This window comes from Spea bombifrons, chromosome 1 (assembly GCF_027358695.1).
Source record: "Spea bombifrons isolate aSpeBom1 chromosome 1, aSpeBom1.2.pri, whole genome shotgun sequence".
Taxonomy (NCBI): Eukaryota; Metazoa; Chordata; class Amphibia; order Anura; family Pelobatidae; genus Spea; species Spea bombifrons.
In genome coordinates, this window is record NC_071087.1 from 5,942,477 (window position 1) to 5,958,360 (window position 15,884).

General features: G+C 44.8%; 1 protein-coding gene across 1 annotated transcript in view; it reads right to left on the minus strand.

Moving 5' to 3' along the window:
* Positions 1-2,520: 2,520 nt before the first annotated feature.
* Positions 2,521-15,884, minus strand: part of DNAAF9 (dynein axonemal assembly factor 9) — a 36,422-nt gene continuing 23,058 nt past the window's right edge. Inside the window, exons 19-37 of the mRNA XM_053458110.1 lie at positions 15,210-15,260; positions 14,894-14,981; positions 14,564-14,667; positions 13,300-13,446; positions 11,996-12,087; positions 11,155-11,256; positions 10,400-10,517; positions 10,053-10,141; positions 9,570-9,728; positions 8,758-8,883; positions 8,099-8,136; positions 7,491-7,626; positions 6,692-6,778; positions 6,040-6,146; positions 5,255-5,329; positions 4,859-5,061; positions 4,378-4,443; positions 4,203-4,296; positions 2,521-3,600 (exon numbers count right to left, since the gene is read on the minus strand). Of these exons, the coding sequence (XP_053314085.1) occupies positions 3,488-3,600; positions 4,203-4,296; positions 4,378-4,443; positions 4,859-5,061; positions 5,255-5,329; positions 6,040-6,146; positions 6,692-6,778; positions 7,491-7,626; positions 8,099-8,136; positions 8,758-8,883; positions 9,570-9,728; positions 10,053-10,141; positions 10,400-10,517; positions 11,155-11,256; positions 11,996-12,087; positions 13,300-13,446; positions 14,564-14,667; positions 14,894-14,981; positions 15,210-15,260 (1,995 nt within the window). The 3' untranslated portion in view covers positions 2,521-3,487. The remainder of the gene's footprint in view (positions 3,601-4,202; positions 4,297-4,377; positions 4,444-4,858; positions 5,062-5,254; positions 5,330-6,039; positions 6,147-6,691; positions 6,779-7,490; positions 7,627-8,098; positions 8,137-8,757; positions 8,884-9,569; positions 9,729-10,052; positions 10,142-10,399; positions 10,518-11,154; positions 11,257-11,995; positions 12,088-13,299; positions 13,447-14,563; positions 14,668-14,893; positions 14,982-15,209; positions 15,261-15,884) is intronic.

Consider the following 15,884-nt stretch of genomic DNA (forward strand, 5'->3'; position numbering starts at 1 on the left):
CCCGAATTGCTTTAAGCCACGTTCCTATTTATTAAGGAAAGACACAGTGCAGCGGCACGTCTTTGTGCTTACAGATCGCGTTTTACAGTAAATCACATCTCCCGATAACCGCCGAAAACGCAGGTTTACAGGAAATCGCCAATCGTATTGAGACGAGCTCCGCGAAGCCTCGAACTTCCAGCAGAGCTAAAATTGAACTTTTAGTCCCCAAAGAGCTTTATTTCCTTTTAAACTCCTACATCTACAATACCGTTCAAACGCTTGGGGTCGCTTACAATTGTCCTTGTTTTTGAAAGAAAAGCACATTTTGTCCATTAAAATAACATGAAATGGATCAGCGCAGACTGGGTTAATGCAGTAAATTACTATTGTAGCTGGAAATGTCTCATTTTAAATTGAATCTTCATAGGCGTACAGAGGACCTGTATCACTCCCATCACGCCCCTGTTCCAATGGCCCTTTATCACTCCCATCACGCCCGTGTTCCAATGGCCCTTTATCACTCCCATCACACCTGTGTTCCAATGGCCCTTTATCACTCCCATCACACCTGTGTTCCAATGGCCCTTTATCACTCCCGTGTTCCAATGGCCCTTTATCACTCCCATCACTCCTGTGTTCCAATGGCCCTTTATCACTCCCATCACTCCTGTGTTCCAATGGCCCTTTACCACTCCCATCACGTCTGTGTTTGCTGATCCAAGTTTAACTTTTATAGGCTGATCAGGGGTTAAAAAAATACCCCTTTTTGCAATTATGTTACAGCCAGAAATTTACTTGTTTTCCATGAAAACAGCTCGGTGACCCCAAACTTTTGAACGGAGGTGTATAGAAATGTGCTAGAGACTTACCTAAAGTAAGCAAGAGTAAACGTCAAACCCTTCCACCAACCCCGGGTTCTCCCTTTGAAGCAGGGAGCGAGCCGTTACAATCGCCGGTCATCCGTCAGAAGCGCGTCTCCGGCCACGAATGACACGTTCGGCAAGGCACTGCTATCTCACAAAAACGATAGCACCGTCACAGTTTTCTCTAGTTTCTACTAAAATAAAAATCGCAGGTACAAAATAAGATGAGGTAAACTAACTGCATTCCGATACTAATACGGGTTCTTCATAGAAGTAGTACCGGTCCGGCGAAGGGTTATCCATATATTCATTTATAGCACATGGACCACTAAACCATTTAAGGTATTCTAGCGGAACGTTCCGGATATTTTTAAGCCTGCCCTTTAAAATCTATAGAATAGAGTGTAAATTCAATTGAAATGTGATCTGCGAGGATTAAACCTGCGGCTCGTGCCGGATCCGAAATTTGGACGACGCTACATTTTAGTTTTCAAAGGGTCTGGCGCTGTATATATTATATACCCAACGTCACCAAATGACACTTTATAGTAAGTGAAGTAAGGGCAGGGGTAGGGGATGCATGGCCTGGGAAAACCTAATAGCCATCGCCCTTAGGCTGACTTAGGATAATGGGAGTTGGAAAGTGACAAAAAGGGTCTGTTTGCACATTATGAAGGAGTGCTTGGACCTGTATAATGTATAGATAAAGGTTTCAGAGCAATTTAACTCTGCATTTCCCTTTATAATGCAGAGCGAAGTCTGATCCGTTAACTTCACAGTTTAGTGAATAGACCCCTATATTGTCCTCGCCACGCGTTATATTTTCTCTCCATTTACTAGGATTCCTCAAGCCATTCCCGCAGTTCTTCAATAGATGGACGGCTGCACTACCCCTGCACTGGAGGTTCCACCGAAGACCCGCGGGGTACAACCCCCATCTACACGCTAAACCCGAGCTACGCGTAACTACTCTACTTCATTATGGCTTATATATCAGAGATCAGCAGGGTCAGTAACAAGTGTTCCCTCTCAGGTGACAACAACCACCACACAATAATCATTTTAGTTAAACCAGAATTTCGGATTTTTTTTTAATGTTCTTTAATGAAAGTAATAAGTGGGTCTCAGTTTCTAACGTACGGATGATTATTGGTGGCTAAGAAGATTGTTTGGTCTGCCACGAGACACGTGGATTTCGCTGTATGCCTCAGAGCCACTTTTGGGAAGCGCTCGAGGTGCGTGAATGTTCGTTCACCTTAGAGGTAACACGGTTCTCTTGCCGTGGAGTGTTACTGTTACAGAGGAGCTGCTGATCCCTAGTTACATTGAGAGGTACTATAGCCCCCGCATCATGCATAGATAATTCACAGACCGTTCTAATGAAATCCATAGACAGGCCTTTGAGGCCACATGCCAGGTCCAACAATCTACAAAACAAAAACAATGACACTTTTAAGGCAAATTCCATTGTAAAAGTGTTTCTTTTTTTTTTAAATATAATTTAAAATGCAATTTTCTCAATGCGCTGATAAGCTTTTAGCTCTAGGGCTTATCACAGCATTTTCACGTGACGCTGGCATGTGGCGTGGCTTCAATGCTAAATATGTTGCACTGTGCTTACACGTCGCTAAATAATCATTATATAATATAACATATATGGAGGAAACGGGAAAGGGTTAAAGATAGGCTCTCCAATACCAGCCTTTGTAGCCCAAACCGGCGCTCCCGCGTCTCATTCGCTAACGAAGCATTTCCCGCGCCGTAAAGCACCTCCTGGCCTGGGAAGCCATTTTTTTTTTTTTACAGCACACCTTTTACGTGCTCATCGATGCCGGCAGCCGTCTCGCTACCAAGGTGCAAGAAAGCCGGCCGGGAGACCTTTCTGCCATTAACCCCGGAATGCCAGGAAGGTCTCGCAATTGGTTACAGCTCATATTACCTGCTGCAGGAGTTTCTTCCCGTTAATACAGAACAATTATTCTCGTGCAGCATGTTTATAGTTAAATGTAGCAGGTTACTGCAGGCCTACCTGTAACTACCGGCTAACGCGCTCATCATCCGTTTATTAACGGACTTCCATTCTGCGTAACGTATTACGGCGTTTCTACCACAATAGCGCAGCATACGAGGAACCCATCAGCCCCGGGAACCGGTACGATACGGCTGCGCGGGTAATTAGTGCATTATAATCTGCGATACGAGAATAATAATAATAGTAATAATACTGTTACGTACAGTCCACATAAATATTAGTACGATCTAAGGTTACAGCTTAGCAGATAAAACACAGATCCTGTGGCTTTGATAGTAAAAGCTGTACGGAGGCGCTGATCCCAAAGCAGCGTTAATTAATAATTCTGCCGAGCGATCCGTCTGCCGGCCAGCAAACCCACCGCCGGTGGTAAAGAGAGTGACAGCCACGTGAAGGGGATTTAGGGGTTAATTGCGCCCACTTTGCATAGCCTAATAAAACAACGTCCTACTTGCGCAGATTAGTGCTATTCTCAATTATTGTGAACGCATGGAATGTGCAAATCATATTTTAAGATCCGCCAGGATAATGGAGCCGAGGAGATGGCGGGTGTCGGAATTCCGGCGGGTGGTTTCTCTGTTAACGTGGCGGCTCTTGGACCAGCGATGCCTCACAGCTTCTGGCCGAAGATGTCATAGAACTCCTGCTGATCCAGATCTCGGTTGTACTTCTCGATCTCTTTGTTTGCGTCATTGACGTAGTCGTATATGAACTGGTCCATTACTGATTATTACACGTTAAGGAAAGCCGCGACCCGAGAAGCTCTGCCCTTGTCAGAGGAAACAAGGGAGCGATTGGCGTAATCAACATAAAACATATACGGCCGGCACTCCAAAGAATACACAGAAATCAATTATATACAGAAAACATACGTTTTACTTGAGATAGTCACAGAATAAACAGTATAAATACAGATAACGTACCAGAAACAATGCGTATAGACCGGACAGGCTCTCTCACGGGGGTCACTCTGTCCCGATTGGTTTTTGCACGTTATCTGTAAAATTTGCTTCATATATCTGATTTCTGCGTATTCTTGCGAACACTAGCCGTATATGTTTTATGTTGATTACATATATAGTGCCTCTAGTGCGTCTAGAGACGGACAGCCAATGAGATCAATGAGATCGCTTCCGGCGCATGTGGTCTCATTCGGCCCCACTGGATCATGCGCTGGCCATTGCTGGCCGGTGGCAAGTATCACGAGCGCACGCATTGCCGATCAGTGGCGAGTATCCCGAGCGTGCGTTACTTTTTAGTGATGTAACATATGTGACATCACCAGCTTTCCTCCAGGGCAAATCTTCACGCATTAAAAAGGATACACGGGTGATAATCTGTTTTCCCCCCCAGAAAATTGACAAATTGACTTCCGTTGTAGAAGTAGCCGTCAGGAAGCGGATCCAAGCGATGCTTTGCCTGCCACATAAGGAAGTTTCAAATAATTTTTATTTAAAAAAAAAAATAGAATTTAAACGGTGTTATTTTAACGTAACTCACATGGATACCACGGATTTCCTGAGCCGTTAGAGTTCCTCTCGTACGTAAAGCCTTCCTCTGGGGCTTCTGTGAAGAATAAATCAGAGAAAGACAGAAAGTATGATATCTACCCCAATAAGACTAAATAAAACTAAGCATTTTGTTTAATAATATAGTATGAAAGCTATTGGGTGACACATAGCCGGGAAGGTGTCCCCGCCGAGGTGGTAAAGATAGCCCGTGGTTTTTAGAAATACTTAAGACCGGTGCAATATTCAGCTGCCAGACTCTTAGTACGAGGGTTCGAATAGCGGGAACGCGGCAATACCGGGAGAAAAACATCATTTCTTAAAATTAAAATATATTTGGAGAGCCATCGACATATTTTACAGTTTGTTTAGGTTGTTAGAAACCAAATTTTCTGCCGAGCCGATAAAACGTACCGTCAGTAACAGTATGAGAATGGAGCAGATCGCGTGTGAAACGCACGCTCGGCACCCACCTGTTTGGCGCACTGCCTCAGCCAGTCCTTGACCTCTTCTTCTTTGAGGGAGCAGCCGATGAAGACCAGGACACACTGGCGGGCCGCAGATTCCGGCTGGTCGCGCCTGGCGTCCGGCGGAGGGGTCGGCGCGGCCTCCAGCGGGAGCAGACTCAGAGAATTGGTGAGAGTATTATGGCACACTTCCATCATCTGCTCGGAGTCTGCGGGAGAACATACAACGCTACGGTCAATACAACCGCAACGAAAGAACCCTCATAAGAAAGTCACGTTCCCCGTATTCAAAGAAAACACAGCATGGACAGACAGACTATGTCTGAGCAGAGCCTTCATTCTCTTACATGCCGTGACGCAGAATGAGGGGGTGCTGCATCCATCAATAAATAATAATCTTACCTAAAAATTTCACTCGCCCGAGAATGTGGTAAATGTTTCCCGGAAAAGGGTATGTTTTTATGGAGCTCTTGATCCCTGCATACAAACAGAAATCACTTTATACAGAGCGCGGGTTAGAGTCGATGAGAAGCGAATGAATGAGATACAACGAGGCGCATACAATGAATGTTTAGGATACCATCTCCGGCATACGTTGTTGTTATAAGTTTATAAGCTCTCGCAGTCCTGTTTCTGTGGTAAACGGATGTCAGAGCTCATGTTGTATGGACTCTAAAGTCGATCTCATTTAATGCCGACCCAGTTGAAAGCCGGGAGCATAGTGCAGTATGGTTCTTACACACCCGCAGCGGAGCCCCCATTCCTATTTAAATCAGGGGGGTAGGAGCAGCCATTCACATGTATATTTGGACTGATGGTCACCTAGCATACATGTGATTGGCTGCTGCTTCACTGACGTCATGAAATGCTTTGCTTGCAGTAAAATGCATTAGAGTCCGTGCAACATGCAAACATGCATTAGAAATAAACAGTTTTAGGGACTAGATTGTTCCTTTTATCGGCCTCCTATAGCACGATTCACACAGTGAATGCTCTTTAAACCTCTCCCCAAACCAGGGGAGAAATCTGCGTCTGATGTCAGGTCCAGACATACACACAACGCACAGAAACAAGCGACATATACATTATCCATCCTCAGAATACCCAAAGCTGGTAAACGAGCTTCAAACCCCAAGTCATCCCCAATCAATAAATATATATATTTTGTAATTATGAAGGAATTTTACCTTTACACCGGGTCATAAACCTGGCCTTTTCCAAGGGACGGGTGAACCACACGCTGATGCGATCCATCTTTGGGAACACGGCTCCAGCTGAAAACGTCCCATCATACCTGAAAATTAAGAGACGTGGATTACTTACCATTATTCAACTTTAAGATCTTAACGGTGGATCAGAAGCCGTTAAGCTTTCATGAATTACATTGTTAGCAGCTAAACCGATGCTTCATTCATTACAATTCATTTTAAGGAATGGTGCTTTCTTTAAACAGGTAACATTCTCTCCTACAAACAAATAGAATGAAAGCGCCATGAGCCAACTTTTTAAAGCTTGCCACAGTTTCAAAGTGAAGCTGCAGCTCGGCTTAAACCATCGCAGTCTTTAGCGCAAGCACACAGATCCGTGCCGTACTCCGGCAAACCCACGTTTGCGGACTCTTCAAATCCCCAGAAGCAAATGGGGACTGTAAGACTGTTTTAATCTGAAGCTGGTAAAGCTGTTCATCTTTCTATGGATGTGGAATCTGCATTACTAAATAATGTAAATATTTTATTTTTTTTCAATTTTTTATACTAGCACTAGGTTGGTGACGCTCTGCGTATGAACAAAAGCAGAAATGTTTGATATTTGCTGTAAGTATGTATATTTCTTCCTTACCATCCAGGGTACATTAGATAGCGTGTTCTTAACATCTGGGGACTTGAAAAACTGTTCTCAGATAAAATGAGTTCAATGTCCTCATTTCTATAAAAACACAGACAAAAAAAAGCAAAAGATGGTTAATGCTGGGTTCTGTATTAAAAAAACAACAAATAAAATGTCAAAAGTAATTTTTTGATAAAACTGAACACAAAATAAAAGATAAACAAATAAACAAACATTTAGTAGAGGGAAACAGAGTCATTCTAAGACTAAGCTCTTCTAATTAGTGTTAAAACGCATCAGTAATAAAATCTATCATGGCCTGGGGTCTCACGGTGTCTCCAGAAATCCTGACATTTGCCCACTGACGCTGCACGCTGTGCCTTTGGCCCGAAGGTTTAGGTAAATGACCGGTAAGAAGCATTTCATGTAAGATCTGGGCGGTGGCGATACGTGGAAGTCAGTGTTTCGTCATGGTTTGATTTTTTGACGGTCCCGTCTGCCTGAGAGAACGCAGGGCTAGGTGGCGGCACCGTGTGATTTATAAACGCTGGCAGGACAGCTTTAAAGCCGCTTCTATCTAAAGACTTCATGTGTGCCGGCTGTGGGGGGAGAGGGCAATACCCTGTGTGACCGCGCATGGGCGGGTGCAGTCCATTCCTGGTTCGCAGCGTGTGGTCCAAATCCCCTTCTCATATGTGTGTGTAAAAATCGTGATTTCTTCAGGTTTATAGAGTTTTTATCTATTTATGGATTTTCAGAGCACATGCGTGTAACGGTTGCCGTGTGACCGTTACGTGTATTTGAGCCGTACCTGGACACAACTCCTTTTTCGGCCAGAATGAAGGCGAGTCCGGGGTTGACGGTGCGCAGCAGCTTCTGGAGCAGCACCAGACTCGGGTGCCTCTGCTCCGCGGTGAGACTGGTGAACACCACGCTGCTCACAATCCCTGAAACAAACACGGTATCCATTAGAAAGCGGTACCGCCGCAGGGATGGCGGGGGCATTCTACCCAGCACTCTCATTCTACATACAGACCGTAGGGGGTCAATATTCAGCTACAATAATCAATATTCAGTGAGGAGAAGGCCAAACAAACACGTGGCTTAACACTGGAGAGGGTATATATCACTTAAAGGAATAGCAATGCTCTTTTGTCAGGGGTCAGTAAAGCTCTATGGGCCACGTTACATGTTGAACCCCTGCTTGTCTCCCTGGCTGCCCCTCCTGGCATGCTGTTGGGCATGGTGGGCATGCATGTCTGTCCACGTGGGGTTTGTGTCTGCAGCTCCCAATGCTTTCTCGCCTCACTTCATTCACCGGCAACGAGCCGTCATCCAGCAATAACAAACGGGCAAAACCAGGGACTGGTGTACAAATCTGCAAACGGGGCAGTGGGGTCGGACAGGTCTGTTAGATACCTTGCGAGCAATGTTCCAGAAACTTCGGGAAAAGAAACCTGGAAACGGAAACAAATCTAGAATTAGTGCAAGTGGCTTCTGGAAGCGTTAGATCCAGAAAGCAGCGTTAATAAAGTGAGATCTCTCCAACGCCCTGCCGCCAACAATAAATGCCACACAAAAAAAAAAATGAGGGAGGCAGGAATAAACCAAAAATGGATCACAACACCAGATATTTACTGCGGGACACTTGGATCTGTGCATTGTCCAACTGGGGTCTGAGATGGTGGTAGATAAATGGAAGAGCTTCCCAGGAGAAGCGGTAGAGGGTAATACAGTGAGCATGGGATAGACATACGTCTCCCGAATCTGAGACGAGACCAACGACTGATCAAGATTAGAGTCTTTAACATCAGGAAAAACGGGCAACTAGACGGGGGCCAAAAGGATCTGCCAGCAAATTCTAGGTTTCTATGAGGTTTGTTCTAGCTGCACTTTGTAGAAATCCACGTCGGATACTTTCACATTACAACAGAAATCCACCTTTCTTAAATACGAGGACGTGGAGAGCTGGACAGATAACGGCGCTCGTGTAGCACGGGTTTATGTTCTATTATATTTACGTCCCCTGCTCGTGTAGAGGCAGGCGCTCTCATCGTCAGCGTGGGAAAACGCTCTACCTGTGTTCCATGAAGCACATCTGAGGATCCACGCAAGCGCTGATGCTTCCGATGACGAACGTCGCCCTGACATGCGGGTCAGCGTGAGTTTGCAGCGCCTGGACAACATCAGCCACATCCGAGTATCTGTGTGGAGAGCGAGTGAAGACGTGGAAGGCGGCCGTCACTTACAAGCACAGCCGTCAGCAGCTACAACGAGTTCAATGTTTCCAAGAAACCGATCCCCTGCTTCCAAGAACGTCGGCGTTCAAAGATATAACAAGAGGGTGTTAAGGGCGACCTTCCCCGAAAGACCCCAAGCTCTTCGGTGCGTACCCGCCGTTTTATCACACGTATGATCTGTATCATGTACACAAACCAGAAAGCGCATGGAAACCGCTGAGCATCCGAAGGTTAATTAAAGCACGAGTGCCTAAATGGTGCTGATAAGCCTGGGACATCTGCCACAAAGCAATGTCCTGAGCCAAGCGTAGCCCTGGCAGGGAAGGAAGACGCTCTCTACTCTATAAAGCGTTCCTGTAAGCGCAACGTAAAGACGTTTCCCAATGCATGTTTATCTACATTAGCATTCAGAGAGGATTTCTTTGTTCTTAGCAAAATCTACTCTAAGTAGTTATGTTGTTAATTATATTATAAAAGGAAGACCTTTTCTAGATAATAACCTCTAGTAACGTGCAAACATCGTTCTTCTCCACGCCGCCGTTTCATTATTAATAAACAGTTATCATTGCGCTACTGAATACTCCAATGCTTTGAAAATAACTATGGAAGCTGAAGCCGACGAAGATGCTGCGGGAGTTCGGCGCTCTTACCCCTCGAAAACGACAAGGAGTCTCATCTTCTTCCGGGAGTAAACGGACTGTCTCGCTCCGCGGTTTCGTTGAGACTCGAGAATATTTGAGAGATAGCGTTGAAAATGAGCCGGGTTGAAGTGGTCTGAGCCGTCGCCGGGCTGGTGATACACCATCCACCTGTCAGGGAGGAGGACGGGGATTCGTAAACGTTACCATGTAAAACGATACGAACGAGGGGTTTATTGACTGAAGCAGAGAAGGAGAAAAGAGTTTGCAGCGGAGCTATAAAAGGGCCGTTCCTGACGATACAGCATAAAGTATAGGTAACTCAGCGGGGTGGCCTTCAAGACCTTACACGGATTTCATCATACACTGTCCAGGGCCAACCAAGCTGCAGCAGAAGCTCAATGGGGTTGGCCCTTCATAACGTATAATAAAGTCATTGAGATGAAACTGCAACTCCCCTGCAGTCTCCTGATAACTCTGCCATAACTGACCAACCTGCCATATTCCTTCTGAAAGGACACAAGGAACGCACAAAGATCCCTGCAGCGGCTTCCAGGCAACCCGATCAGAACGTTAACCGGCACCTGAAACAGATAAAGATTCAATAACTACATTCTCATCCGGCCGACGCGTTCCTACAGCAGGACCGGCGTTGCGCTCTACAGTGACGGTGACTCTGGCTTTGTGGTGAGTTCGTAAAGAGTTTAGTTGAACTCATGGTGTCCCAGGGAGCTTTGCGTGCAACGTCTCAGAATCCCAACTGCCGAGTAATCCCACCCCACTTATAACGGATAACGCTCTGGTCTTTAACAGACAGTAACCCAGCCCAAAACACCCCTTACCTTCTCAGTCTCTGTATTATTCCCTGCAGCGGTGTCAGAATTCTGCAGGACTGCAGGAAGGTGAATCCGTGGCACCGATTCACGCCCCACGCTGCTAACCGCCAGGTGCTTTAAGAAACTTTCAACCAAAGAAAACGTTACTTCTAGTATTTAGTGTGTATATATGTATATGTATATATATATATATATATATATATATATAGCATTACATTCTAATCATATCTGAATTATAATGAAACTGATTACTTGGAAATGCAATGTCATATACATTAAATATATTAACTTAGACGATAGACTGATCTGAATAGGTAGAAACCTTACTGATGTGACACCGAAATGCTTGTAAATAAATGATACAAACACCGAAAGCTTCCATTTTAATGGCCATTGGAGTGAAACTAAAAACCTCCATTTGTCTATATAAGCACAGGTGTTTGGGATCGTGTGCAGGTAACTTTTTTCTGTGTTTGTTCTATGTATTTTGGGCTGATGAATACTATAGCTGTTTCTGCCACCCAAGAATGATGGGAGTTTGAGCGCAGGGCTTTCTTTTGTGTGTTTATATAAATAAATGATACACGCAGAATATTGTAGATCACAGTATGTGGGCACCTGGAAATCCAAGGTCCCAACACGTGAAATATGGTCTGCCCTGGGCTAACTGCGGCCGATCAAGCTGATCAGAGGCAATGTAGTGTTTCCAGAGGGCAGAGGTAAACAAACTCCGAAAAGCACATAAACGTGTAATCAGTCACCTTTCCAGTCCTGGCAGGTTGGCAGAAATAATTTTCAGGGGACTCCATCTTTCTGCAGCAGGACGGCACAAAGCATCGTACAGATTCTGCATGTTCTCATAACTGCAAAGAATCCAAAAGAATCAACGCATTCAAAATTCACGCACAAGAAAAATAATCAAGCCGCTGTCATCCCATTTTTACGTAGCTTTCTTCAACTGCTTTGTTGTGTTTTCAGGTATCGACTACTATTTCTGTAAAGCAATATATTCTCATTTATTGATATATCCTAAAACATCTAGCTTTACAAACAGGAATTATTATTATTTCCCTTCCACAGCGAGAAAGTCTAAAGCCCGAATTTAACAGGAGACAGAGGGAGAGTCGCTGCTTTCTGGGCACGGCAGGGAAAGGGCATGCAGTGCAGTGTTGTAAAGGGTTAAACACAGCACAGCTCTGATAAACCCTTGCTTTATTATTATTAATTTAATAATTATTATTGTTTATCGCCGGTCCTCTTGCACGTGCGAACGTTCGCAGTGTACAGAGCGATCTGCTCTTTCCCGGCGCTGTATTTCCGTACGGGTTTCACCGATAGGTTCGTCCTGGCTCGTTCCGCAGTAAAGATAGCGGCCAGAAACATCTCCTCGAAGGGGACGTACTGTGCTCCTGGAGCCCGTCCAGCGATCTATCCGCACCGTGCCAGCTGGTTAGGCGACGGCGTCTCCGGATACACGGCTGGCGGGGGGGGGGGATGGGGGACTCGCACCTGCTGTATGGGGGGCCGGTATGCGAAAGCACCTTTTTTTTTATCAGCATCTAAATTTAGAATAAATAAAACATCAATGAAGACTTTAGTTACATATTGGTTTGTTCTTCAGACATCTGATTGTCTTGGATCACATTCAATATCACTCGGGGGCTCTCAGGCTTCTGCTGCCACTGCGATAACACCTAAAATATAGAATAAAAAATATTTTATTTGGATCCAGAGGCTACACGGCAAGCTTAGCGTATAAAGTACCTTCCAAAGAGTTCAGAATCTATCACATGTAATATAAGTAATTCGTTTAGATGATGAAATACGAAAACCAGTAGAAACGCACAAATGTGCATCCCAGCATGCACCTGGCTGCTAACACTGGGCCATATTTATCAATACAAAATAGCGGCCATTTGTATACTTTATATGTGACTGTATATTATTGCACCCCCGTTATTATACAGTAAACTGTAGAGCGCTACGTCCGTCCGTCAGAGCTTAAGAACATACATAGATGATAAAACAAACATCTCCCCATATGTGCCGATAACACCAATAGTAATACATACGTCGCCCCCATTGTGTGATATTTGTACTTCTTATTTCTTTGAAAATTAATAAAAAACTATTGAAAGTAAAAATGGTTTGTCATTGTATCCCCGGTCATCAAGACAGGTCCATTAGTTGCTATGGTGATAAGATCCCTTCTAAACGTTTTGTACCAAAATTACTTTTTACACATAAACTCCGTTAAGCCACAGAAGATCCGGATTGTGAGAGAAACCGGACTAAACGACTATAAAAAGACTGCAAAGATCTGTTTTTGGGGGTGTAATAAAGACTTGCTAAAACTCCTAGCATGAAACAGTCAAAGCCGCACATAGGAACGTCACATTAATCTGAACGCTGCATCTATCTGTTCCCCCCATGGGTTATACAGCTTAAAATACGTTCATCACCTGATGTACGTTACTCTGGCCAGATCATCATTTTAACCACAGCAACGTCACAGGGAATAAGTAAAATAACCTGGGATTTTATGAATATTAACCATGTAGTACGATTCATAATACCCTTCGTATACAGAGCGTTAAGCAACAATTCCTACAGAGAGCTCCCTGCTGCCCTCTAGTGCTCTGAGTGGCGCCGTACAATAAATACACAGCCGCTGCACTTGGCATCCCGGTTGAAGTCCCAGGACATCCTTATTCTACATTTGTAAAAAAAAGAATTAAAAGGTTCTGGTTCCCTGAAAGCCGCTGCTGAGCACGATGCCCGCTGCACACATACATGTGCATGTTTAATAATCACCCCATCCCCCACCGTCGTGCTTTGTACGAGAAACGTGAAGCGCGTCGGCGTTTTAATGAAAGCACACGTCTTTCGCGGATGTAAACACTCACCTGCGAGTAGAACCCGCGATAACTCTTTGACTTTGGAAACATAGCGAACATCAGCGGGCTGCCGGGGACGCCGAGGTGGGTGGGCAGGTGAGGCAGCAGAGAGCTTTTACAGTCAATGATGAGAACGGCAACCGTGCCGGCGGAATCCTGTCCAACGGAGACGCGGACGTTATGAACAACAACAACAACAACAACAACAACTAGAGGGAGACTATTCCAGAGCATGTCTGCGGAAAGTTACGTTGGCGACCAGCCTAGAACGTGCTGGCTGTAGGTTAGTGGGGAGGAATAACCATGCAGATGCTGAGTACAGCATGAGATACACAGAAGGTGCTTCCAGTGCATATAAACATGATTACATACGGTTATTTTAAAGCGACGGATCAGCGCAGCACACGCGTTTAAGCTTATTTTACCAAACACGTAAGCGAAGTTTATACACAAACATGGAGGGAGGCAGTAAAATGACAAAAGTTCTAGAACGTGTTTGTTGGGGGTTTTATCCGTATAAACGTCATATTATTATTATTATTATTATTATTATAATAGACCGGAGCTGAGAACGCACACTAGCCTGTTTATAGAATAAGATAACTGCGGCTTCCTTCGTATCTCCCCCTCTCCCGAGTATATTTTTATCTTTAATGGTTTAGATAAAGCTCTGGCCGACATCCAAAAGCTATGAATAATTACCTTCAGAACGAGCGGCTTTGCAGCTATTTGTTTAACGTTAACAATAGCGGGAAGGTCAGTAATCAGAGGAAAAATACCACAAAGGGAATGATGAGACGGCTTATCCTATCATCTGCTCGCTTCGTGGGGTTTGAAGCATGCGCGCCCCGCTATTGTTCTAGCAAATGCTTCTATTTGTTAATAGATATGATGAGGCTGGATTGAAATCAGACTTCATTTTTTATTGGACACCAATCCCAATTTCAATCCAAGCTCATCGGGGATCATATGCTAAAAAAAAAAAAAATGTAACTGGGGTGGAGTTGGAGAGAGGCTTTTGAAGGGAAAAAAGGGGGCTTATTCACGAAATTCATTTTGAATTACAAAAGGTCCAACTCCAATGAGCTTTGCCTGCGCATACAGGATGATACAGGATGATATCACGTTCCCCAAGGGTTAACAACTACCTGCAAACATACAGCTAGGGCAGATCCCGACCACATTGTCTATGCGGTTTCCGACTTTTTGGGGCTCCTTATTTGTAAATAGAAACGGGGCACGGCTGACCGGCAGGGGTGGGACGTGTACTTACACCATCGTAGAACTTGACAGCATTCATGTGGTTCTTTGAAATGGTAACGGCCCCGTGGGAAGGGAGGAGAAACAGCAGGCCATCCGAAAAGAAATAGAGTTTACCTGAAAACAGAAATAAGGCAACTTCTGGTAACTGCGAAGGGTTAAATGGAGTCAGCCAATCAGCATTTTGTAAGTTATTGTTTATATTGTAAAAGACCCCCTTCTTGCCTCTTGGTGTCCAAGCAGAGGCTTCTATAATGTCACTTTAATGACATGCTGCGGATTATCTAATAAAAGGCGTTACAGGGCGGCGTGCGGACCCCATACACCCACCCATCCCGCTCACCTTCCTCCGGCTTAGCCTGCAGACCGCTCGGACACATGTAAGCCCCATCACCCCCAGCCAGGAAACTTCCAAGAAATGATCCGAGCCCCTAGAAAGTAAAATGCTGAGCTGTCATCCTGCTGGAGAAGACTTGGTGTATAATATATATATATACACACACACACACACACATACATACATATACATATATACCCAATATACCCACACACACCGGTATATATATTATATATATATTTATATATTATGGAGAAAGGCAATCACGATAGAGCAGCGAGTGAGCAGTGATTCCCGCAGACAGTGCTCCCCGGAGTCTCACCTTCGTGGTGTTCAGCGCTCTCTCTGACAGCTTCACATCATTATCTTCAACCTGAAACCAGAAAAAAATCTGTAGTAAAATATCTAGAATTTGAGAAAATATGCGGCAGTTTAGATGCCAGCACCCCTACTTATTACTAACATTACATGACCCGACTCCTTCCTACCCACAATGCATCTGACGGGGGCACAGGAGGAGTCAGCCACACACATTTTGAGTTTTAAAGGGGGGAGAGCGTCTTGGGGTCAGCGGAGTCTGAGCTGCAGACATACGGATGAGATTAGCGGGAGTTGGAACGAATTAACAATCAGCGACGCTCTCAAACAGCCAGGTTACTGCCAAACCGACGCGTTTACACAGAAACGTATAATCCATTTACTGCCTGCAGACCTAAACCCACAGCGGCTTTTACATTTCATTAAAGCGCTAGATTTAGAAGTTATATGTCTCTCTCTCTCTATATAGAAACAGAATCTGCCTACAGATCGGCCCCATTCGGCCCCCATCTAGTTGCCTGTTTCCCCTGCTGTAAAGTCTCAAACCTTAATCAATCCTTCGTCTCGTCTTAGATTCAAGAGCCGTATGTCTATCCCGCGCATGTTTCAATCCCCTCGCTGTATTAGTCTCTACTGCTTCCGCTGGGAGTCTGTTCCACTTATCCACCACCCTCTCCAT